Source organism: Octopus bimaculoides, chromosome 5, assembly GCF_046866305.1.
Source record: "Octopus bimaculoides isolate indiv1 chromosome 5, ASM4686630v1, whole genome shotgun sequence".
In the NCBI taxonomy this organism is placed as follows: Eukaryota; Metazoa; Mollusca; class Cephalopoda; order Octopoda; family Octopodidae; genus Octopus; species Octopus bimaculoides.
This window is the reverse complement of record NC_142932.1, coordinates 127,189,843-127,216,101: the sequence shown is the minus strand read 5'-3', so window position 1 is coordinate 127,216,101 and position 26,259 is coordinate 127,189,843. Positions and strand designations below refer to the sequence as shown.

General features: G+C 37.8%; 1 protein-coding gene across 2 annotated transcripts in view; it reads right to left on the bottom strand.

Annotated features, from left to right (window-relative positions):
• LOC106867829 (serine/threonine-protein kinase greatwall) overlaps positions 1-26,259 on the bottom strand; it is a 729,021-nt gene that overhangs the window by 520,909 nt on the left and 181,853 nt on the right. For both annotated transcript variants that reach the window (XR_016242045.1, XM_089353060.1), the window contains exon 6: positions 1,322-1,461. Coding sequence is in view for 1 of the 2 variants with exons in the window: in XM_089353060.1 (XP_089209186.1) it covers positions 1,322-1,461 (140 nt within the window). In the remaining variant the exon portion in view is untranslated. The remainder of the gene's footprint in view (positions 1-1,321; positions 1,462-26,259) is intronic.

Genomic DNA, 26,259 nt, shown 5'->3' with positions numbered 1-26,259 from the left:
ATATACATGTTACATAGATACATATATATAAATATGTTGCATACATATATATATATATATATACATGTATATATACATACAAGAGTATATATATATATGTACACATACATATACACACAATACATATATGCATAGATATATACATATATGTATATATGTACATATATGTAAATATATATACATACATACATACATACATACATATATATATATACATATATACATGCAGATTTACATATATACATACAGATATACATACATATATATATATATATATATACATATATATATACCTACATATATATGTGTGTGTGTGTGTGTGTGTGTGTGTGTGTACACACACACAAACATATATATAAATTATGCACTCTAATATATCGTCATATACAAACATGCATACAGCACAACCACACATATACAATTACACACATAACAGAGAGAGAGAGAGAGAGAGAGAGAGAGAGAGAGGGAGAGAGAGAGAGAGGGAGAGGGAGAGAAATGCACACCATCCAAAATATATGCCTCAAGTGAAGTATGGGATAGTATGTTGTGTTGTGTGCGAGGTGAGGCTGCCAGACTAGAGACAGTGGGGTGTGAGAAAGCCCGTGCTAACAATTGCATCAAACAAATGTTAAAACATGGATAATCAATAAAACTATTTCTTGTCTTACACAGATATCAATATATATGGAAAGTGATGCTGTTCAGAGTGGTGGAGCATTGTGCAACCCCACCCACCGCTCTTCTACAGTTCTTTTATCCCTGGCCACAGTCAACAACAACAGTAACTAAACTAACTAAATTCAGACAAGGAACACCTAAAGACATTTAGTCTGAAGGGAGGGGAAAAAACATATACGGTGTGTGTGTGTGAGTGTGTGTGTGTGTGTGTGCTAACACACACAAGTTGTTCATGAGTAAACAGAAATGTATGTATTTGTCTATAATATATAGGCACACACACACCATATATATATATATATGTATATGAAGTTATGCAAATATAAGTGCATACACTTATCACTGGTTAATGTTTGTTTCCACAACCACATTAAATATGTCTGGATGTAATTGTAAATACAGACTTTTTTGATTAGTAGTTATCTGTGTGTGTGTGTGTGTGTCATGCGCACGTTCATGTTTGTGTAAACACACTTGGTTTCATATGCATACACTTGTATATACAACAGTGAAATTCCTTTATCCAAACTTGCAGAAAGACAACTATAGACAATAACTGAGAATGAAGAATCTTTTTTTTTTTTTTATTTTGTAGATTTCCTAAAAAAGAAAATGTAAAACAGAGAGCCAAGCTAAATACCTGTGAATGATTCCCAGACTGTGAAGAAATTCCAATGCAAGAGTTACTTCTGCAACGTAAACAATAGCCATATGTTCATCAAAGTAACCACACACTGACAGTAGGTTCTTCATGTCACCGCCAATCATATATTCCATTACCTGACAAAATCAAAGATTTTCAAATAGTTTCATACAATTTCTTTAAAACAAATACTGAGAATTTTAACTGTTTATTTGTCTATCAGTGACAAATCCAAACCAAACTAGCAGAACCATATTTCACCCTCGCAATGACAAGACAACTTACTAACCACAATTCATTAACTTGAAATAACTCAATCTTTTATAAACAACCATCAAAGCATGGAGTGAGCCGTATCTTTATTTTAGAAATAAAGAAAACTTTTCCCTCGCCCCACCCCAACAAACCATTTTACATCTCTTCTCTTTCTGGCATTTCCTCCTCCATTCACTATGCCTCGCTCTCACACTCCAATCCTCTCCTCACACCTCTGTATCATTGCTATCCAGTAGCCCCTCCAAATCTATACATACCCAAGTCTTTCATCACTTACTCTCTCTCTTCCTTTACTCAACCTTCTCATTTATACTCTGATCCCTGTTCCTTGTGAGCATGCCCAGCTTTTTGCCACCATCTCCATCCTGTGCTTTCCCACTCTTTCTCTCTCTCTCCTCCTGCACTTCCCTCAGGATGGGCAACCATGTATTTTCTTTGCAGCAGCACAACTGCTTCTGTCTTCATTCCTTTTCTCTCTCCGGCCATGTAACATTATACTTCCTCTTCAGTAAGACCCCTATGTCTGTCTCACTATAACCTTTTCATCATCACCTCTCCCTATGCCTCCTCCCCTCTTAAAAGTGTTTTTCTTGCAAGTACTTGGTGACCCTGTCAGTGCAGGTGCTACTTAAAAGCACCCAGTCCACAATGTAAAGTGGTTGGTGTTCGGAAGGGCATCCAGCTATAAAAATCTTGCCAAAACTTTTGCAAAAGTTTGGTGCAGGCTTCGGCCTGGCCGACTCTTGTGGTGCTGTCCCACCCATACTAGAGATAAAAGAAAACTGACCAATGTGTTTGGCAGTTGGAAAATGGTTGTTTATATTGAAAGAAATTAGATGCAATGGAACAGACACCTATTATGAAGGACATCATAAATTACTCCATTTTCAACCTATGCCAAAGCCATACAGCTACATGCAATTATAATCATGGAAGCAAGGTCTAGAATTGAAGGGCCTTAGAGTCAACCTAGCTAAAACCAAAATCCTAATAAGTAGGAAGGTAGATAAAACACAAACCCCTTCAGGTAGATGGCCCTGCTCAGTATGTAGAAAAGGAGTAGGTAGTAACTCTATAAGATGTACCCGGTGCAAGCTATGGACACATAAGAGGTGCAGCAACATCAAAGGCAGGTTAACTAGCAAGTTAGTTTTTGTTTGTGGCAGATGTTCAGGTGCAATAAAGATTGTAAACAAACAGGAAACAACTTCTATCTCATTCCAGGGTGAAAAACTAGAAGTAGTCGATAGCTTCCGCTATCTGGGCGACCAAGTTAGTAGTGGGGGTGGGTGCGCTGAAAGTGTAGCTGCTAGAATAAGAATAGCCTGGGCAAAGTTTAGAGAGCTCTTACCCCTGCTGGCGACAAAGGGACTCTCACTCAGAGTAAAAGGAAGACTGTATGACGCATGCGTACAAACAGCCATGCTACATGGCAGTGAAACATGGGCTGTAACTGCTGAGGACATACGTAAGCTCGCAAGGAATGAAGCCAGTATGCTCCGTTGGATGTGTAATGTCAATGTAAATACCCGTCAGAGTGTAAGTATCTTGAGAGAAAAGCTGAACATTAGAAGCATCAGTTGTGGTGTGCAAGAGAGACGATTGCGCTGGTATGGACATGTGGTGAGAATGGATGAGGATAGCTGCGTGAAAAAGTGCCACACCCTAACAGTTGAGGGAACCCGTGGAAGAGGTAGGCCCAGGAAGACCTGGGCTGAGGCGGTGAGGCAAGACCTTCGTACATTGGGCCTCACCGAGGCGATGACTACTGACCGAGACCTTTGGAAATGTGCTGTGCGTGAGAAGACCCGGCAAGCCAAGTAAGATCGTTGCCAGTGCCCCTGGACTGGCTCTTGTGCGGGTGGCACATGAGATGCACCATTTTGAGCATGGCCGTTGCCAGTACCGCCTGACTGGCTCCCGTAGGATTTTCGAGTGAGATCGTTGCCAGTGCCCCTGGACTGGCTTGTGCGGGTGGCACATAAAAGACACCATTTCGAGCGTGGCCGTTTTCGTGCGGGTGACACGTAAAAGCACCCACTACACTCTCTGAGTGGTTGGCGTTAGGAAGGGCATCCAGCTGTAGAAACTCTGCCAAATTAGATTGGAACCTGGTGTTGCCATCCCGTTTCACCAGTCCTCAGTCAAATCGTCCAACCCATGCTAGCATGGAAAGCGGACGTTAAACGATGATGATGATGATGATGATGATTAACCTTCTCTGTGTCTTTCTGTGTCTATGGAACCCATCATAGAGAAAGGTGATCTAAAGAATCTTCTCCTTGTTTCTCTAAGAAATCCATTATTAGGGATGGGTGCTCAAATCCATTCCCTCACAAAAATGAAAGGAGAGAGAGAGAGAGAAAGCTATATATAACCATCAAAATAAGGTATTGGATAGTAAGATTAGTGTTTGACCAAAATATTTTAACTCCCAATATTTATTTAGTTGTATGTGGGCATCATGGCTGAAGGATGCGAATAGTAAAACTGTAAAAATGAGTTTCATTGGTCTGCACAATGAATTTTAAGTCTTCAAATGAGAACAGTAACATTTTTTGAAGAGGAGGGTGATATGTTGGGTGACCAACGTATTATTGGAAAAAATATTAATGAGGTATTGGAAAAAAAAAAAACAATGACAATGCTCTTGTGTTAGTTATATAACGTTGAGGATATCAACAAAGACTGTGACAAAGAGGATGACAACAACAAACATAATGAAAACAACAATGATGAAGAATGTGACATCAGAGAAAATGATGGAGAATGTGATAATGGTAATGCCAGTACAGATGATGATGGGGGAAAATAATGTTTGTGAAAATGATGATGCTAAGATGATCATGGTGGTGGTGGTGGTGGAGAAGTTGATGAGGAAAATGATGATGAAGGTGACAACAAGAGGATTGTGGTGTCTGTAATGAGGAATGCCAAGATGATGACAGTCAATATGAAGGTGATGACAAAAACAATAATGATGACGGTGAAGAGTGTGATAGCAATGATAATGCTGATGATACTCAAGATGATAAATGTGATGGTGACAGTGGTGGTGGTCACGGTGTGGATTTTAAGCATGTAAAATTTGTAGGCCACTGCTTTTGTTGAAGAGATCAACCAGTTATGATGTACGTCTGTGAAGTTAGGCAGGACACCAACCATACACCGTCTCAGGCAGACACAATGTCACACAGCCTGGAGGGAAATCTGCTCTCCTGTTGGAGACGACATCCACAAGTGATGTGGCATAGACTAAGAAGTGCTGCTGATGGTAAAGATGGCAACTGTGAAGGTGGTGATAGTAGTGAAGATGATGATGCTGAATATCTCACAGAGAAGATGATGGTGGAAATGATATTTTAGAAAACTTAATTATTTTCAGCTTATTATACACACATCTCCAATCATTATCTATCTTCTCTTCAGTTCCATTTATTCAATAGTCTTTTCATGTCCAAAATAAACTGAAAACATTGCATTAAATTTATGACATATTTCTTCATTTCTATCAGAATAGCATATGTGAATATGTAGGAAAAGGCCACTTTGTAGAGGTCGAGTGACTTGACTGCAATATAGTACTGGCATTTATTTTACCAATTCCAAAGAAAATGGTAAAGGTAGCTGAATGTATGTGTGCGTATTTTTGTTATGATAGTAATACTTAGAGAACATGCTAAAGAAGGAGATACTGTAATACTGAATATTGATTATATATACATTTTTTTTCTTCCTGATTAAATTCCATTTCTGTCTGCCAAAACAAACTTTCATCAGAAAGGATAGCTGTTCAAACACTTGTTGAGTCATCTACAAACTCAACATACCGAAAATAGTTTTCTTTCTCTCTCTAATCTGTATTTTCCTCTCTCTCTCTCTCTACACACACACACACAGTTGTATGTGTTTGTGTGCGTATATATAGATAGTCTACGACCACATCCTCTGATGTCTGCATAATCCACTTATGTCACTGATACTTTATTTTTACTGATTCAGGGAGGATGAAAGACTAAGTCAACTCCTGTGGGATTCAAACTCACAACTATTATCTACTGAATCGTTTGTCAATTATCCAAAACTCAATAACCAAACCATCTGTCTTGCCTTCAGGAAATATTTATCAATAATAGCATTAATGTCCTGCAAATATTGGAGAAGCTTAAAGAAACTATTAACATATGAGCATTTAAATATATATGCACATGTGCATATCCACTCACATGCATACATATGCATGTCAACACAGCTTTTTCCTGTCTTGTATAATTCATTTAACAACTTTAATGAATTATTTTCCTAAATATCTTAACTGCCATACTCACAATGTCAAAAGTGTATGATGTCATGTCAAGGCAATTCTTCCAGTTGACCAAATGCAATGTACAGTGAACATTTCTAGCCAATTTCTATAGTTGTCCCATAACAGGAAAGACAACGGTCAGCGGCTAGTTGAACAAATTTCAGCTGAGAACCTTTAACAAAGACCAGAACAAGGTGGTGGAAGAGAGAGGAAGTTATGAAAGTATAGGACGATGAAATTGTTGCAAACCATTTTAGAAATGGGGAGACCAGGTGGATGGGGTAGATGACATGGAAACCAAGTTAGAAGGAAAATGAAATAGAAACTGACAGATACAGAGCAAGCACAGAGAAACTTGTTTAAATCATGAGTGAATGGGAAATAATTTGAAAACATCCAGGCAGGCTTGGATTTTATAGAAACATGTTTTTTGGTTTCATTTTGTTAAGTGCCTCATAAAATGTTAAAGATTCCTGATACAGAGCAAGGTTAAAAGTATTATATTAACAATTTAAGTATAAAGCCACAGAAAGTATTACAATCAAACTAAACTCAAAAAATAAAATAAAATATAACACAAGTTCTAGTTTACATATGAGAAAATGGAATTATTAATTGTCTTATAAAGCCAGAATAATTCAATAAATATTTGTGTTATGCGATAGTCACAAACTTGAGTGAAAATAGTTCAGACAAATAACTGTATCCTATTTAAAAACATGTCATGAATTTGTCTAATGATTCTATAGAGCAAAATGTGTCTTTGGTTATCTTTGCAGTAATCATGAATTAGCAAACAATTCAATTGAGTAGACACTGCCCACTCAAAGAACACTGAGCAATGAATTATATGCAAATCAACTCATTTCTATGGCTGGTTATACGTTTATCAGAGCAAATTTAACATCACTGGAAATCACATTCAACCTGTCTTGCCAAAATGAAAGGCCAGCACAAATCTACCCAATTAAAAATGATCGCTAATTTCACCAATGTCACCATAACCCAGTTATAGCAGTATGGCAACAAATTTGTCCAAAAATATATAACAGAAAATTGCTACAAATAATCAACAATAAACGAAACAGTATAATAAATACAAAATAAAAACAATTAGTGTACCCATATACCTGGCCCTCTGTCAGTTACAAGAATGAGAGTACCAGCTGATGCGATCAACAGAACAGCATGAAATTTGCTCTTCATCATTTTGGAGTCGATAAAATAAGTAGCAGTTGAACACAGGGGTTGATTTTATTAACTAACCCCTTTCCTCAAATTTTCAGACTTGGTGACAATAATAGAGAGAATTATTAAAAGAAATCATTATTATGATGAAAATAAACAAAGTTTGTTTTAGAAGCATTGAGATGTATTGAAAGATACGGAAATAAATTTTTTATTCTCAAATGCGTGATAATGCTAATAAACTAGCGTGACCAGGATAAATTATCCATACATTGCAGAAAAATATGTTACCGGCCAGTGATGAGACACAAATTCACATCTCTGTGATTACACGTCAAGTGCTTTACCATTAAGCTAAACTGCCTAGTAACAAATTCTTCTGCAATTTTAGGACTTATAAATTTAGCTTCATAAGACACTGTTATTATTATTATTATTATTATTATTAAGCTCACCAATAACATTGTCAAGTCTGGAACATCTCTAGGTGGTCAAGATAATAAGACACATAGATCAACTGGAAAAGCTTAATTAAGTTTAATTTGGTAATATCTAACACATGTCCAAGATTATCATTGTCTAGTTCTTCGTTGTGGTAGCAGCAGTAGTAAGTCTAACAGAGAAGATCACATATTTCAAAGGAGTGGGTGTGGCCAATTTAATTGACTCATTAACCACAGTAAATTACTGTAACTTATTTTACTGACCTTGGAGGAATGAAAAGCAAATTCTAACCCGCTAGGAATTGAACTCAAAACCTCAAGGGATGTAAACTGAATATTTAACAATAACTTTACTATCAACAGTTAAGCCTAATGTATCTGTTAAACCAATGCCAAAATATGTTAACTTTCAGACAGAAGCTAGACATATTTACACGTTCTTTTTAGCAAAAGCATTTTTAATGCTTCAAAAACATATTGCCAAGTTAAGAAAACTAGTTTGTTCAAATCAAATTACTGAATACTGTCTATAATGATACTAAAGTTCAGAACAAGATGTGATAGATTTCCTTCTAAACAGGAACTTTAGAAAATGGTATGAGTCTGATTTAAACTTTCTTTGAACAAGTAATTCCCAATCTTTTCTATCCCATGCACCCTGAGGAAATCTTTGATTAATTTTCACACATTCTACAAAAGTAATATTACATTTCAAGATGGAAAAGTCTTTTTCCTAATAACAAATTTATTGTTTTTCAAATTGAACCACATACAATACTGTAAGTGAAAAAAAACTGAACTTGAAAGATTTTTACTGACTCAGTGTATAAAATACATATGTATAAAATACATATGTAAATTGAGTGGTAAGAAGCTTGCTTCCCAACCACGTGGTTCCAGGTTCAGTCCCACTGTGTGGCACTATGGGTAAGTGTCTTCTACTATAGCTTCAGGCTGACCAAAGCCTTGTGAGTGGACTTGGTAGACAGGAACTGATGGAAGCTCGTGATATATATATATAGTTGAGGTGTGTTAGAAGCCATGGATGTTGTAGCATGGAAATCTAGATTTACTTACGGAGACAGCAACTGAGTATCACCTGAGGAGATACATATAGATCTTCTTATACAGGTAAATCGTTACATAATTTAATATAAACTTAACTTTAAATCCTGTATATACGAGGATCTATATGTATTGAAACATCTGTAGCGATTAAAAAGCTGCCTAACCGTACTAATTCTTCCTTTTGACTTTTTACTTTTATATATATATATATATATATATATATATATATATATATATATATAAAGTGTAGTATATTGCCACTTAAGTGTGGCTGACCCCTAGGGGTGGATGTTACTGTTGCTTTTAGCCCCAGGAGGACATCTCCTCCAGCTGGCTTATCGACACACGACTGTGTCCTGTTTGCCAAGGGAGGTTATCCCTCTCACCTCGATCAGCAGCACGAACGTATCCGGATTTCAGGGTTATTTCCCTTCGTCGGCGTTCGACAGCTGATGACCTTGGTGAGAGAGACAAAAACCTGGCAAACCTTATATCTTCTTTTCCAGTGAAATTCTTCACTGATATTGAAAAGGTGAAAACAAGCAATGTTAATTCTCTAAATGAAGTATTAACAGTAACTGCACGATAAAGTGTAGTATATTGCCACTTAAGTGTGGCTGACCCCTAGGGGTGGATGTTACTGTTGCATTTAGCCCCAGGAGGACATCTCCTCCAGCTGGCTTATCGACACACGACTGTGTCCTGTTTGCCAAGGGAAGTTATCCCTCTCACCTCGATCAGCAGCACGAACGTATCCGGATTTCAGGGTTATTTCCCTTCGTCGGCGTTCGACAGCTGATGACCTTGGTGAGAGAGACAAAAACCTGGCAAACCTTATATCTTCTTTTCCAGTGAAATTCTTCACTGATATTGAAAAGGTGAAAACAAGCAATGTTAATTCTCTAAATGAAGTATTAACAGTAACTGCACGATAAAGTGTAGTATATTGCCACTTAAGTGTGGCTGACCCCTAGGGGTGGATGTTACTGTTGCTTTTAGCCCCAGGAGGACATCTCCTCCAGCTGGCTTATCGACACACGACTGTGTCCTGTTTGCCAAGGGAAGTTATCCCTCTCACCTCGATCAGCAGCACGAATGTATCCGGATTTCAGGGTTATTTCCCTTCGTCGGCGTTCGACAGCTGATGACCTTGGTGAGAGAGACAAAAACCTGGCAAACCTTATATCTTCTTTTCCAGTGAAATTCTTCACTGATATTGAAAAGGTGAAAACAAGCAATGTTAATTCTCTAAATGAAGTATTAACAGTAACTGCACGATAAAGTGTAGTATATTGCCACTTAAGTGTGGCTGACCCCTAGGGGTGGATGTTACTGTTGCTTTTAGCCCCAGGAGGACATCTCCTCCAGCTGGCTTATCGACACACGACTGTGTCCTGTTTGCCAATATCAGTGAAGAATTTCACTGGAAAAGAAGATATAAGGTTTGCCAGGTTTTTGTCTCTCTCACCAAGGTCATCAGCTGTCGAACGCCGACGAAGGGAAATAACCCTGAAATCCGGATACGTTCGTGCTGCTGATCGAGGTGAGAGGGATAACTTCCCTTGGCAAACAGGACACAGTCGTGTGTCGATAAGCCAGCTGGAGGAGATGTCCTCCTGGGGCTAAAAGCAACAGTAACATCCACCCCTAGGGGTCAGCCACACTTAAGTGGCAATATACTACACTTTATCGTGCAGTTACTGTTAATACTTCATTTAGAGAATTAACATTGCTTGTTTTCACCTTTTCAATATCAGTGAAGAATTTCACTGGAAAAGAAGATATAAGGTTTGCCAGGTTTTTGTCTCTCTCACCAAGGTCATCAGCTGTCGAACGCCGACGAAGGGAAATAACCCTGAAATCCGGATACGTTCGTGCTGCTGATCGAGGTGAGAGGGATAACTTCCCTTGGCAAACAGGACACAGTCGTGTGTCGATAAGCCAGCTGGAGGAGATGTCCTCCTGGGGCTAAAAGCAACAGTAACATCCACCCCTAGGGGTCAGCCACACTTAAGTGGCAATATACTACACTTTATCGTGCAGTTACTGTTAATACTTCATTTAGAGAATTAACATTGCTTGTTTTCACCTTTTCAATATCAGTGAAGAATTTCACTGGAAAAGAAGATATAAGGTTTGCCAGGTTTTTGTCTCTCTCACCAAGGTCATCAGCTGTTGAACGCCGACGAAGGGAAATAACCCTGAAATCCGGATACGTTCGTGCTGCTGATCGAGGTGAGAGGGATAACTTCCCTTGGCAAACAGGACACAGTCGTGTGTCGATAAGCCAGCTGGAGGAGATGTCCTCCTGGGGCTAAAAGCAACAGTAACATCCACCCCTAGGGGTCAGCCACACTTAAGTGGCAATATACTACACTTTATCGTGCAGTTACTGTTAATACTTCATTTAGAGAATTAACATTGCTTGTTTTCACCTTTTCAATATCAGTGAAGAATTTCACTGGAAAAGAAGATATAAGGTTTGCCAGGTTTTTGTCTCTCTCACCAAGGTCATCAGCTGTCGAACGCCGACGAAGGGAAATAACCCTGAAATCCGGATACGTTCGTGCTGCTGATCGAGGTGAGAGGGATAACTTCCCTTGGCAAACAGGACACAGTCGTGTGTCGATAAGCCAGCTGGAGGAGATGTCCTCCTGGGGCTAAAAGCAACAGTAACATCCACCCCTAGGGGTCAGCCACACTTAAGTGGCAATATACTACACTTTATCGTGCAGTTACTGTTAATACTTCATTTAGAGAATTAACATTGCTTGTTTTCACCTTTTCAATATCAGTGAAGAATTTCACTGGAAAAGAAGATATAAGGTTTGCCAGGTTTTTGTCTCTCTCACCAAGGTCATCAGCTGTCGAACGCCGACGAAGGGAAATAACCCTGAAATCCGGATACGTTCGTGCTGCTGATCGAGGTGAGAGGGATAACTTCCCTTGGCAAACAGGACACAGTCGTGTGTCGATAAGCCAGCTGGAGGAGATGTCCTCCTGGGGCTAAAAGCAACAGTAACATCCACCCCTAGGGGTCAGCCACACTTAAGTGGCAATATACTACACTTTATCGTGCAGTTACTGTTAATACTTCATTTAGAGAATTAACATTGCTTGTTTTCACCTTTTCAATATCAGTGAAGAATTTCACTGGAAAAGAAGATATAAGGTTTGCCAGGTTTTTGTCTCTCTCACCAAGGTCATCAGCTGTCGAACGCCGACGAAGGGAAATAACCCTGAAATCCGGATACGTTCGTGCTGCTGATCGAGGTGAGAGGGATAACTTCCCTTGGCAAACAGGACACAGTCGTGTGTCGATAAGCCAGCTGGAGGAGATGTCCTCCTGGGGCTAAAAGCAACAGTAACATCCACCCCTAGGGGTCAGCCACACTTAAGTGGCAATATACTACACTTTATCGTGCAGTTACTGTTAATACTTCATTTAGAGAATTAACATTGCTTGTTTTCACCTTTTCAATATCAGTGAAGAATTTCACTGGAAAAGAAGATATAAGGTTTGCCAGGTTTTTGTCTCTCTCACCAAGGTCATCAGCTGTCGAACGCCGACGAAGGGAAATAACCCTGAAATCCGGATACGTTCGTGCTGCTGATCGAGGTGAGAGGGATAACTTCCCTTGGCAAACAGGACACAGTCGTGTGTCGATAAGCCAGCTGGAGGAGATGTCCTCCTGGGGCTAAAAGCAACAGTAACATCCACCCCTAGGGGTCAGCCACACTTAAGTGGCAATATACTACACTTTATCGTGCAGTTACTGTTAATACTTCATTTAGAGAATTAACATTGCTTGTTTTCACCTTTTCAATATCAGTGAAGAACTTCACTGGAAAAGAAGATATAAGGTTTGCCAGGTTTTTGTCTCTCTCACCAAGGTCATCAGCTGTCGAACGCCGACGAAGGGAAATAACCCTGAAATCCGGATACGTTCGTGCTGCTGATCGAGGTGAGAGGGATAACTTCCCTTGGCAAACAGGACACAGTCGTGTGTCGATAAGCCAGCTGGAGGAGATGTCCTCCTGGGGCTAAAAGCAACAGTAACATCCACCCCTAGGGGTCAGCCACACTTAAGTGGCAATATACTACACTTTATCGTGCAGTTACTGTTAATACTTCATTTAGAGAATTAACATTGCTTGTTTTCACCTTTTCAATATCAGTGAAGAATTTCACTGGAAAAGAAGATATAAGGTTTGCCAGGTTTTTGTCTCTCTCACCAAGGTCATCAGCTGTCGAACGCCGACGAAGGGAAATAACCCTGAAATCCGGATACATTCGTGCTGCTGATCGAGGTGAGAGGGATAACTTCCCTTGGCAAACAGGACACAGTCGTGTGTCGATAAGCCAGCTAGAAGTTCTGTTGGTTAGAAGCAATAGGAAATGATGTTTCCGTAGTTTGGAATCTACACGTACTTAACAGTATGACTTGTAGAGGAAATGTTTTGTGTATTTATGTGTGTGTGTGTGTGTGTGTTATTGATGTCATAATAAATTTATGTTGCAATAGATGTATGCCTTGCATTGTTTATATAATGCTATTAAAAGGTTACATACTTGTATACAACATATGCCATGCATAGTGATGTATATGCATACATTAACTTTATGTGAGTAAGTTAATGATGATGGTGATGATTGTGTGTGCATGAATGTATCTGCATGTTTTATGCATGAATGTGTGTGCGCGAGTTAGCACGTTTATAATATACTTAAAAATAAAGTTCATAATGAATGAAATTGATGTCTATAAAGAATGAATATGCTAAATGGCAGCTCTGAATCCCAACAGATTCAGTTCAGAGGCAACAACTGTTTATTTCACCAAGTAACTTGACTTTAAGAAGTCAATACTAACAAAGTACTTGGTAGTTCAAATGAAAAACAAGGGGAGGCGACACAACTACTAAATTGAAGATAATTTAATAATAGATGCAAAATCAGCTTTTCACAAACACTAATACGATTTAAGATATTTTCAAATTGACAGCATAATATCATTAGTAGAACATGGCATTGAAATAATCGACATTAGTAACAAAGTTTGAGAAATGCAAGCATTCTTTTAACTGAAAGTTAAAAGAAACCTCTTGAATGTACACTTTACAAATAGTAAACAAACCATTTAGAATTGAGGTTTCTTGTCATTTTTCTACAAAGTTATGATAATTAAACAAATTTCCATTAAAGACAATTGCACTTATTCGACACTCATTGGGAAATTTTTATTTTGCATATTATACAATGACTGATGCAGAAATATAATCTCTCTTTAGTACTGTATGTGCAAGTGCAGTAATCTACCCACAGTTTATCCATTAAAAACTCATACAAAATAAAACGGGGATTTTAGTGTCATCAAAGCTGCTACAGTTAAAACACAAGAAGTGTTAAATATATATGTTACTTCATTGACTTATTACTTACAAACAACCAAACTGAGGATAAACAAAGTTTGGGGATTAAAAGTTCAGCAGTTGAATGATTAAGTTGTTGGACAAACTCCTGAGCCATTGATTCAAAGTGAGAGAGATCCCACTCCAAGACTAAATAAGTAGCATTAAACATCTTGTTGAAGAAACACATAAATGTTTACATTAGCAGGCTTCATTCAACTCCACACACAATGACAGAGTATTTTGTAGTTGTTTAATAATTCAGTTTCTCTCTAAGTTAAAAAATACTTGTAATTTGTAATGATTTTATGAAAAACATATTCAGGAATGATTGAAGAACACCCACTCAAGTTAAGAATCGGATTAACTTATATATTTCAGCTGCAAGAGTTGACTTTCCTAAGAACTTAAGAGCAGAAGTTAAACTACTTAACAATGAATTCATTATGGACAATCATAATAAATCATCTGCTTTAACATAACAATCAATTCCTAATTTCAACATCTGTTTGTTGGTTCATGCTGTTATATTTTGGATAGAAACAGAAAACATAAAAGCATATGGCTCTATTTCACCTACACAATATTGTCCATTGAAAGACCTAAACTAATTATATATGTATTTTCCAACCATATCCTTCACTTCTTCTGCCTCTGCAATATGGATTACAAATCCATAGCAGCAACATATTCAAAGACAGTATGAAGAGAAAAACTGAAAGTGAGATAATTGTTTCAAATAGTTGTTCTACTTGTGTAGTTGCACTAAATATCAGGAGTGCAAGCACATACGGTAAAGAAAGACCTGAAGTTATTTGAAAGCTTTTTCAGCTGTGAAATTACAATCAGCATATAAAACATTCTAACATTAACTTAAATAAACAGGAAAATGACTTGGTATCTTCTTACAAGCACGTTTTGGAGGTTATTGTCTTCGCTTCAAAGAAAATACACCCTTTATTTCAAGTTAACCAGAGAATTAATTTAAATCTGAATTTATATCACTACTCGTCCAACCCATGCTAGCATGGAAAGCGGACGTTAAACGATGATGATGATGATGATGACTGGTTAAGCTACTGCAACGTATATAGTGATTTAAGTTAAATGTTGAGTAATATTATTTTTTTGAAGATTTACTTAGAGAAAGAATGTTTGGACCTGGAGGAAATAATCAGAATATTTCAGTATCATCTGTACACAGCAGTGATGAAAGTGACATCAAGATTTATCAATCCTGAGCAGGAGTGCAATGCTCACAGGATTGATCCCTTACATCAATGTTTTCATTTGTGATGTGGGTCCTAGAAAATCTTTGAACTTAGAAACAAAGATTGTTGAGTACTTTCAACATCTTTCTGAAAAAGATGTTTATCATGATGAAGGGATCACAAGGTATGCACATCAATAAGGCAATGTCACCTTCACTACACCAATGAAGATGATGAAGACATTTCTCAGAATGCTTTTATTTATTCCAGCTGTACACATTGCAACTTACACATTTTGGAATACAAATTCAGCTCAAAAACAAGGAATTGGTGCCCAGGAATGGATGTCTTGTGTGAAAATATTTACATGTAATCAACTTTATCCTATTCAACCAACCTGGACAGGTAAAAGTGATATAACAACAAGTAAAAATCAACAACAGGTAAAAACCATATTCACAATATACATCAATAATCGTTGTATCACCCAGTTTCATCCAAATTCATGCAATAGTTATATTTTTATGGTTTTGTAACCGGACTAACTACCCTTCTTCAAAATCTGCAGTTTCTAACATGACTAAGACATTTATATAGAGAATATGCACAGCAGGGCCAGGGTTAAAGTGTTGATTACTATACCGAAACTAGTCGGATACTAATTAACTTTGCTGCCTTCATAGGACTGAGTTCTTACACTCATACTGTTGCAAGAACTTCTTCAGTTGAATGGAAAGTATAAGTGAAAAAATAAACACAGACACATAGAAAGAAAGATAAATAGCTGAACAAGTAGACAGTAAAAAGAGAGGATGGGGTCCGATAAATTGTTAATACAGCCAGAAAAAAAAAAACTGATCCTTTGTCCATCAGAGATAATTTAGATATGCAAGTTCTAAGATGTCTTGGGAGGATGAATTGACTTATAAAGGAGCCAAGCAATAAAATCTACTGACTAATTAGACTTTAATATTCATAACATCAGACAGATAATGGGAACAGGCAATTAAAAACAAACCACAATTATCCAATAACTGACTAAAAAAATAAAAAGTATAAAAGTTTATTCTAAATCATTTTTCTAAACTTTACTACCACCACCACCACCACTTCCACCCCCCCCCCCCACACACACACAGATTACACAGAGTCATAACAGAGTTACTTCACAGACATTACAAAAATTCCTGACGCACAACACTATACAAATTAAAATCACACCACACACATACATACACACCATGCACACACAATATTACACACACTTCCACTAGTAACTTTATTCAAATACAGTTAGGTCCATAAACATAGCGTTACATTGGTAGATTTATCCAATTTAAAGTTTCGCAATTTCATATAGTTATATTTCATTTTGGTAATTCACTAAGACAATTTTTACAATGAAATCTCAAGTAAAGATGGAATGATAGAACTATATTGTTGATCTGACACAGATAAGAGACTGAAATAGTTAAAATGTAAATTTAAGATGTTATTAAACAGAGAGTTTTAATCAAAACCATACATTGTCAGGACATAAATTCGGTGGACAGCTACTCAAAATATAAGCAGCAAACTTTACCAATATGAAGATGGACCAATGAATTTGCCTCAACACAACGCTAGACATGCTAGAAATATCAACAAAATCTCCCTCGAATCATTACCATCTTACCTTTAAGATTGGATTGAATTGAATTCAGATTAAATGCACACGAGACATCATCATCATAAAGTATAGCTCACTTTCACTGTTGCACTTTATTCACCATTTGTTGCCTCAAACCATTTTTCCAGTTCAATTCACTAAATATTACCCATTTAGGTATTCAAGACAAAGCCAGAACACAAGTAAACGACAAGTACGAAGAGTAGGAGATGCTTTGGCAGAGCCATTCTGGCACCGCTTACTTGGCATATGTTTTGTCTTCAGGACCTTTCAGCATGGTAGAAATTTTGTTTTTATTCTTACTGGCAATTAAGCTGTAATCACAACTGCTAGACTACTAAACTTTATTTAGCTTAGTGTTTCAATTTATGTATATGATGGTTGGAGAAATATTAATAGCACAGGGAGAAGAAAAATTTTCTTACAATGGATTTCTATATATCTTTGACAAAGTAAACAGAACTGACAGTCAATTTAAATTTTGGCACCATGAGCAGAAAAATAGAGAGGGGACATGTTTGTAGCAATTGGGGTCATTTAATACATTTAATCAATCTCTCTCTCCTATCTCATTCTCTCTCCCTCCCTGCATTTGTTTTTCTTTGTGTATGTGCGCGCACGCACACACACACACACACACACGCATGTACATGTGTTTGCTTCTTGGGCCAAAATGCACTGTCACCAAAACAAGTTCAATGTCCAATCAGCCATGCCGAAATGCCAGTATCCAAACAGCCACATGCAATTGTCCCATCCCAAACTACAAAATACTGTCGGATCTTGAACTTAAGAGATTTCAGACCTACTATTCATATCCCAAGGCGCCGCTGTTCCTCTCCGACCTGTGTATCTATACATTTCTTTAAAATCATTACACCAAAGAACAGTCGAGTTGCCTAGAATAATTTAGTAATTCTTAATTATACATTCTGTGGGTACATACTTTTGCCAGAGAAAAAAAAATTGCAGAAGATTTTTTAACACAATTCTAAAAATTGAAGAAATCAGTGAATCTGTATACATTTAGAGTGGGGGAAAAATCTACTGTTATTAATCAGCCAAAGAATGAGAAGTTGAAAGGTCATGTGGTTGTCATTTACAGATGGTGGATACTTAAAGATATTCCAGTGTTTAAGACAGGAAATTGTTGAATATATTAATCTTGTTTTATCTATACAATATACATTGTAAAGTTTTCAACATTTATCAAAGACATTACAAAATATTATATTTTTAGTCATGAAGAAAACCAAATATTTGATGAGCAACTCTACAAGTTACTTTATCAACAGTGTTGCAAGAACATTACTAAGTGCCACTATTCAACAAACAAAAACTATGGTAGCATAGAAATGTATAAATAAATAAGAGAAAGAAATCTGTCTTCTGTCAACATGAGAGCATTTCTTAAATAAAAAATCAAATAAATGGAAGAAAATAGATAGATATATCACATAAAAACATTTTCTGGAGAAAAAAAATATATTGTGTATCAAAAGCTGGTTGTTTTGTAATATAATTTGCCATCTATGTAATTCATTTTCTGTATTTCTCTTTCTAAACATTTTTAGTACAAGCGTGAATGACTAATAATAGCTCACTCAATCATCCTGGTGTCCTGTCTGATCTAACAATGTTCAAATGAGGAACCCCAAACTAATGAAACATCAATTTTATTATCCCATAATGCTTCTACTATTCATACACATATTGATTATATGAACTATCATAGCCAGGTGGGGTGGTAGGGGCAGTCCGCCTCGGGAGGCACTTTTGGGTCTGATGTAGGCAATGTGTTTTTTGTGGGGTCCGGGTGCAGCAAACGGAAAGGCTGCCCCGGGCAGCACACCCTCTAGCTATGCTAGTGATTATATATAGGCACAGGAGTGGCTGTGTGGTGAGTAGCTTGCTTCCAAACCACATGGTTCCCGGTTCAGTCCCTCTGCATGGCACCTTGGGCAAGTGTCTTCTGCTGTAGCCTCAGGCTGACCAAAGCATTGCAAGTGGATTTGGTAGACAGAAACTGAAAGAAGCCCATCGTGTGTGTGTGTGTGTGTTTGTGTCTGTGTTTGTCCCCCCCCCCCACCCCTAACATCACTTGACAACCAATGCTGGTGTGTTTACATCCCCATAACTTGACAGCTCAGCAATAGAGACCGATACAATAAGTACTAGGCATACAAAAAATAAGTCCTGGGGTTGATTTGCTCGACTAAAGGCGGTGCTCCAGCATGGCCACAGTCAAATGACTGAAACAAACAAAAGAATGAAAGAATATGCACATGGATGAGGACAGCCATGTAAAGAAGTGCCAATTTCTAACTGTGGAGGGAACCTGTGGAAGAAGTAGACTCAGGAAGACATGGGATGAAGTGGTGAAATGTGACCATCGAACGTAGGGCCTCACAAAGGCATTGACTACTAACCAAGATCTCTGGCGATATGCTGTGCTTGAGAAGACCCATCAGCCAAGTGAAATCATAGTCATGGCTGATGCTGGTGTCACGTAACTGGCACCCGTGCCTGTGGCACATAAAAAGCACCTTTCGAGCATTGGGCCTCATGGAGGCAATGACAAATGACTGAGACCTTTGGCAATAGGCCATACTTGAAAGGTAGCGAACTGGCAGAGTGGTTAGCACATCGGGCAAAATGCTTAGAGGTATTTCGTCTGTCTTTATGTTCTGAGTTCAAATTCTGCCAAGGTCGACTTTACCTTTCATCCTTTTGGGGGTCAATAAATTAAGTACCAGTTGCATACTGGGGTCAATCTAATCAACTGGCCCTCTCCCCAAAAAGTTCAGGCCTTGTGCCTACAGTAGAAAAGAAAAGAATATGCCATGCTTGAGTTGAAGACCTATCAAGCCAAGTGAAACTGTAGTCATGGCAGATACTGTGCCAGTGACACATAAAAGCAACTATTACACTCCTGTAAAGGGGTTGGCATTAGGAAGAGCATCCAGCTGTAGAAACCATGCTACAGACTGGAATCTGGTGCAGCCCCTCAGCTTCCCAGCCCTGGTCAAACCAGCCAACCCATACCAGCATGGAAAACGGACATTAAATGATGATCATTAGAATAAAAGAAGCATATTATTGTTCTTTGCTCAAATTTCACCAGAATCAAAGTTCTAATTATCCAATGAGTAAGTTGATCTGGGATTGTACATTGAAACTGAAGCATTTACAACATAGAAGAGCCATTTTAGCCATTTGCAGAACTCACAAAAACTTGAAATTCGTTTTTCGTTCATCCGTTGATGGGTTTAAAATTTTGTCACACAACTGGGATATGGTCACTGACACAGTTCCAGTCCATATACAAAAAAAAAAGAACAGTAAATTCGACAGTTTTGTGTGTTTTTAAATGGCTAAAATGTTTCTTCCATAACATAACTTCTTATTTTTCTCCTTAAATTAGTTTCAAATTTTTGGCACAAGGCCTGCAATTTCAGGGAAGGGAGTTAAGTCAATCACATTGACCTCAGTACTCAGCAGGTACTTATTTTATCGAACCCAAAAGAATGAAAACAAAGTCGAAAGCAAAGTCAACCACGACAGCATTTGAACTCAGACTGTAAGGTGACCTAAGAAATGTTGTTCAACATTTTGCTCAATGTGCTAAGAGTTGTATCAGCTTGCTGCCTTTTGCTTCTTCAATTACGGACATTTTCTCATGAGAATGACATTTTGGAAATGGTGAATACCAACACATAATATAAACATTCAGTAAATCAAGCCTGATATTTAGATTGAAACACAAGTTGGAATCCTTACATTTGCTAATTACTACTTTGGTGGAAAAAAATTTACCTCTTTCATTGCTACATTTTCTGATGAGGCGCAGGAATGGCTGTGTGGTAAGTAGCTTGCTTACCAACCACATGGTTCCGGGTTCAGTCCCACTGCGTGGCACCTTGGGCAAGTGTCTTCTACTGTAGCCTCAGGCCAACCAAAGCCTTGTGAATGGATTTGGTAGACAGAAACTGAAAGAAGCCTGTCATATATATGAATATGTATATATGTGCGTGTGTGTGTGTGTGTGTGTGTGTGTGTTTGTCCCCCCAACATTGCTTGACAACCGATACTGGTGTGTTTACATCCCCGTCACTTAGTGGTTCAGCAAGAAAGACCGATAGAATAAGTACTAGGCTTACAAAGAATATGTCCTGGGGTCGATTTGCTCAACTAAAGGCGGTGCTCCAGCATGGCCACAGTCAAATGACTGAAACAAGTAAAAGAGTATGAGTATCTTCTATTTTTTACTTGTGTCAGTCAGATTATGGCCATCCTGGGGCATTGCCTTGAAGAATTTTTAGTCAAATGAATTGACCCCAGTACTAGTTGTTTTTAAAGCCTGCTACTTATTCTATCGGTCTCTTTTGCTGAGCTGTTAAGTTATGGGGATGTAAATGCACCAACACCAGTTGCCCAGCAGTGGTGGATCACACACACATGCACATACATACACGACCGGCTTCTCTCAGTTTCTACCTACAAGTCTACCTCACAAGTCTTTGGTCAGCCCAAGAAGACACTTGCCCAAGGTATGACACAGTGGGACCAAACCCAGAACCATGTGGTTGGGAAACAAGCTTCCTACCACACTGCTATACCTGTGCCTGAGTAGATAAGGTTTCTAATTCATTTTCAATGCAACCAAGATTGTTTAACCCTTTAACAGTCAAGCCGGCCATATCCGGCACAAATATTCTGCTGGTTTTAAGTTGAAACCAGTAAGATCAAGCCTCTCACACCTACCCTACAATGTCATTCTAAAAGTAAACAACCACATCATCGAAATCCCAAAGCTCTGAGATAATCGATGATTACTTCAAACCAATGTGAATGAATAAACATTACATTTGACAGAATGATGTGAATGTGAAAGGGTTAAGGAGTTTTGCTAAAATACCTACAAACTTTATATAATGGTTAATTCAACTCAATCAGCACTGATAAATAGTCAAAGACATCTCAGCCACAACAATACCATTACTCCTTTTCCTGATATATTATTTATACAACAGCATTATTCTAAAGTGATTTTTCCTTCCAGCAATAGACAGAAAGAATATTTGACCATTATTTCTAGTAGGTGAAACAGTCATGTAAAGCTACTCATGTTGCTTTTATAATATATTGGTAAAATATTCCAGCATTGACCAACATGGAATCTCACATTGTTCATGTCATGAGATTATGATCAAGATTTTAATTTAAATATGAACGTGTTCAATCTTGAACAAGTAGCTATTAATATAATTAAACACTAAAATTTGTTTTTATCTCTCCTATAATACTAAAAATCAACATTATTAATAGTATCATTATTGTGATTAATGATTTCATCCTTTTGAGTATGATAAATGCACAGAAGCTAATTTAATGAGTCATTCCTCTCCCCTAGAAATTTAAAGCCCTGTGTTAATCTAAGAAATTATTATAGGATTTCATTATATTACTTTATTGCTGTAGCTTGCAGTGGTGTAGAGAGGAAGACAAGCTTAAAAAGTCAATTAAACATAAATTATACATAATAACTGAAGTGTACTAGGGACAAAAGCAGGAGTATTGCAAGGAATACTAATCTGTCCCCTTGTTATAACTGAGGTTGAATGCCTAATTTGAAGAGGCAAAAAATTACAACTGCCACTGCCACCACCACAATCACCACTTCCTCTTCCTGCACTATTAGCATCACATTTTCAACAGATTCAGTCGGGTTTCTTATGCACCTCATTAACATTATTAGGATTAGAGAAGGTGACAAGCTGGCGGAATCGTTAGCATGCCAGGCGAAAGGTGCAGTGGAATTTCATCCGTCTTTTTTGTTCCGAGTTCAAATTCCACAGAGATCAACATTGCCCTTCAGGGTTCACGAAATAGGCTCCAGTTGAGCACTGGGATCAGTGTAATCGACAGGGCTCCTGTTCCCCCAAAATTGCTCGCCTTGTGCAAAAGTTTGAAATCCTTATAATCATTTTTACTATTATTATTAATATTGATATTATTATCATTACTAAAAGCACCCACTACACTCTCTGAGTGGTTGGCGTTAGGAAGGGCATCCAGCTGTAGAAACTCTGCCAAATTTAGACTGGAGCCTGGTGTTGCCATCCGGTTTCACCAGTCCTCAGTCAAATCGTCCAACCCATGCTAGCATGGAAAGCGGACGTTAAACGATGATGATGATGATGATGATTACTATTATTAGAAAATATCATCATCATTGTTGTTGTTGTTGTTGTTGTTGTGGTGGTGGTGGTGGTGGCGGTGGTGGTGGTGCAAGAAGCTTCCAATACGACAACAGTGATCAAGCAAACATACCACCACCACCACAACCCACTTGTATATTCCTGTGAAATCAATAACTTTAACTGCCGTCACTGAAGTTGATATGGTGAAAGGTAGGTCAAAAGTTGCTGAAATGAGGACAAACAAGTGCATAGTGTGAACAAGAAATGCAAAATAGCCCTAGCCAAAATCCACACAAAACGAAGGTAAAAATTCTTCTGGATAGGTAACAGGGATGAGGTGGGTGGAGTAGACATGCTCTGTTCACAGAAAAGGGATAGATAAGTTGAGAGAGAGTAATTCAACTTAGACCAGTTCTTACACAACAACAACATTTGCCTTGGCATATGCACCAGTCAAGGTTGACAATGAATAGGGCTGATTCTGTAGACAACTTCTGTTGGTGAAGTTTTTATTTTAAAAATTTGTTCACTTTCACTGACTTTACCCACTCAAAATTATTATTATTATTTCTTTCTGGAGATGACCAAGCAACTACCACCCTACATTTTGACTGCAGAACAGAATTTTTTTATGTTTCATTCCATAAATCCTTTATTAAATATTTAAATTTGAAGAATGGAGCAACAGCAGTCAGAGATAATTTTTCTGCTACTCCACTTGCTTTATGTGTTGACAGCAGTTCGTTAACAGACTCGGTCATTAAACCTACTCCAATATTTCAATAAGAAATAATGGAATGCTCAGCCACTGTCATCACAATTACAAACAACAATATCTCACAGCATTTGTTGCTGGTGATGTAACACAGGCGTCAGCTGTTCACAGCCAGTGGACTGAGGTGACATCTTCAATTGTCAAGCACTTCTCTCAATATTCTAGCAGTTCCAAGAAGTGTTATTTTCTGTAGGTACCCCACTATTATGTTGCCCCAAGTTTTTATAATTATTATTTGTTCTGTCTTTTTTTTCTTTTTACTGCTGTCTACTATGTATGTTTCCCTTCTTTGCGTTATTGCATACTATATATACTTTCTATATATATATATTTTTATATAAAGTCTGTCATACCGGCCATGACGAAGGGAAATAACCGTGAAACTCGAGTCGCCTTTATATATTTATATTTATATATTTGATCCTTTATATAGAACACTCAATATTTCATCTACATTCAATACTTTCTTTCATGGTGCCATCCATTTTTATTTTATTTTATTTTATTTTATATATTGTATATTCCATATTCTATACCCCACATTGGTTCTGCAGGAATATAAATAAAACATAAAAAACAGACAGTGTTGGAACTCTTTTAAACAAAATAATATATATATATATATATATATATATGAGATGATATCAAAACATTCCCAGACTAGTTATGTAGCATGCCAACAGATGGCAGCACATGGGTGCATGTGTAGTGAGTCCTAGCAGTGACCTTCATGAGGCAGTGTGCCAAGTGACATTGTTGTGTTCACTTTGCAAGTTGTGAAATTTGTGTTCATGTAATTACATGTATGCTGTGGCTTGTGATTTTTATCATAGAGAGGAAGTTGGAATAAAGAGCCGACATTAAACTTGGGATGTCTGCTACAGAGACATTAAGCATGCTTTGGCAAGCTTACAGCGATGAGGCAATGGGTCATACACAATGTTTCAAGTGGTACAGGCACTGCAAAAGTAGAAGAACGTCCCTGGAGGTGATGAGTGATCTGGAAGACCTACTACAAGCGTCACACCCAGAAATGTGGAGAAACTTTATCAGTTTGTGCATGAGTATCGTCGGAGGACAATCAACAACACTGCTGGTGTTGTTGTTGTGGTGTATGGGTCCAGTAACAATTAGAGTCTTCACAACAACAATGCGTCTGTCACCAAGCTCTCCTCACTCGTGAGTTTCACACCAAAGACAACATAGTATCGCTTCTGCACCCACCCCATTCACAAGATTTAGCATCTGCAGACTTTTATCTCTCCCCCAAGATGAAAATGCAGCTCAAAGGTCACCATTTTAGCACTGTTGTTGCAATCAAGAGCAAATTGTAGAAGGTCCTTGACTCCCTCACGGAAAATGACTTCTAGGCCAGATTCCAAAAGTGGCAGGAATGCTGGGACCGGTGCATTGTTACGCAAGGTGACTATTTGTGAGATTGTGGGTTCAATTCCCAGACCAGGTGTTGCATTGTGTTCTTGAGCAAAGCACTTCATTTCACGTTGTTCTGCGATCATTTCAACCTCTGACATGTGGCACCTAGTTGCACCTGAACAGTTAATGCCAATCTGATGGAGAGAGTGAGCTTATATCTACACAAACATTTGATCGCTATAAACGAATCATCTGTGTGGTTGTTCGGCAAGAAAACTGTCAAACTCTCATATGTCATCTAAAGACAGGAGGGTCCATCATCATATATATATATATATATACTTCCTTTTTTTGTCATTTCATTATTTGTAGTATAATTCCCCTCATTTTTTGCCCAGGTGGCAAACAAAAAAATTCAATATTGTTGTTGTTATTATTATTATTATTATTATTATTATCATTATTACTATTCAGAAGGTAGCGAGCTGACAGAACCGTTAGCATACCCGACAAAATGCTTAGAAGCATTTCATTCATCATTACGTTCTGAGTTCAAATTCCACCAAGGCCAACTTTGATTTTCATCCTTTCGGGATCGATAAAATAAGTACCAGTTGAGTATTGGGGTTGATGAAATCAACTGAACCCCCACCACACACAAATTGCTGGTCTTGTGCCAAAGTTTGAAACCATTATTATTATTATCATTATTAAGGCCGCAAGCTGTCAGAATGGTTAGCACACCGGAGAAATTGCTTAGAAATATTTCCTTTGTCCTTACATCCCGAGTTCAAATTCTGCCTCTTATCTTTTGCATTTCATCCTTTTGGGATCGATTAAAACATGTCTTAGTTGAGCACTGGGGTTGATGTAATCAACTTACCTGCTTCCCTCAAAATTACTGGCCATGTGTCAAAATTTGAAACAGTTGTTGTTGTTGCTATCATTGTTAGCATCATCATCATCATCATCATCATTGTTATTATTATTATTATTATTATTATTATTAT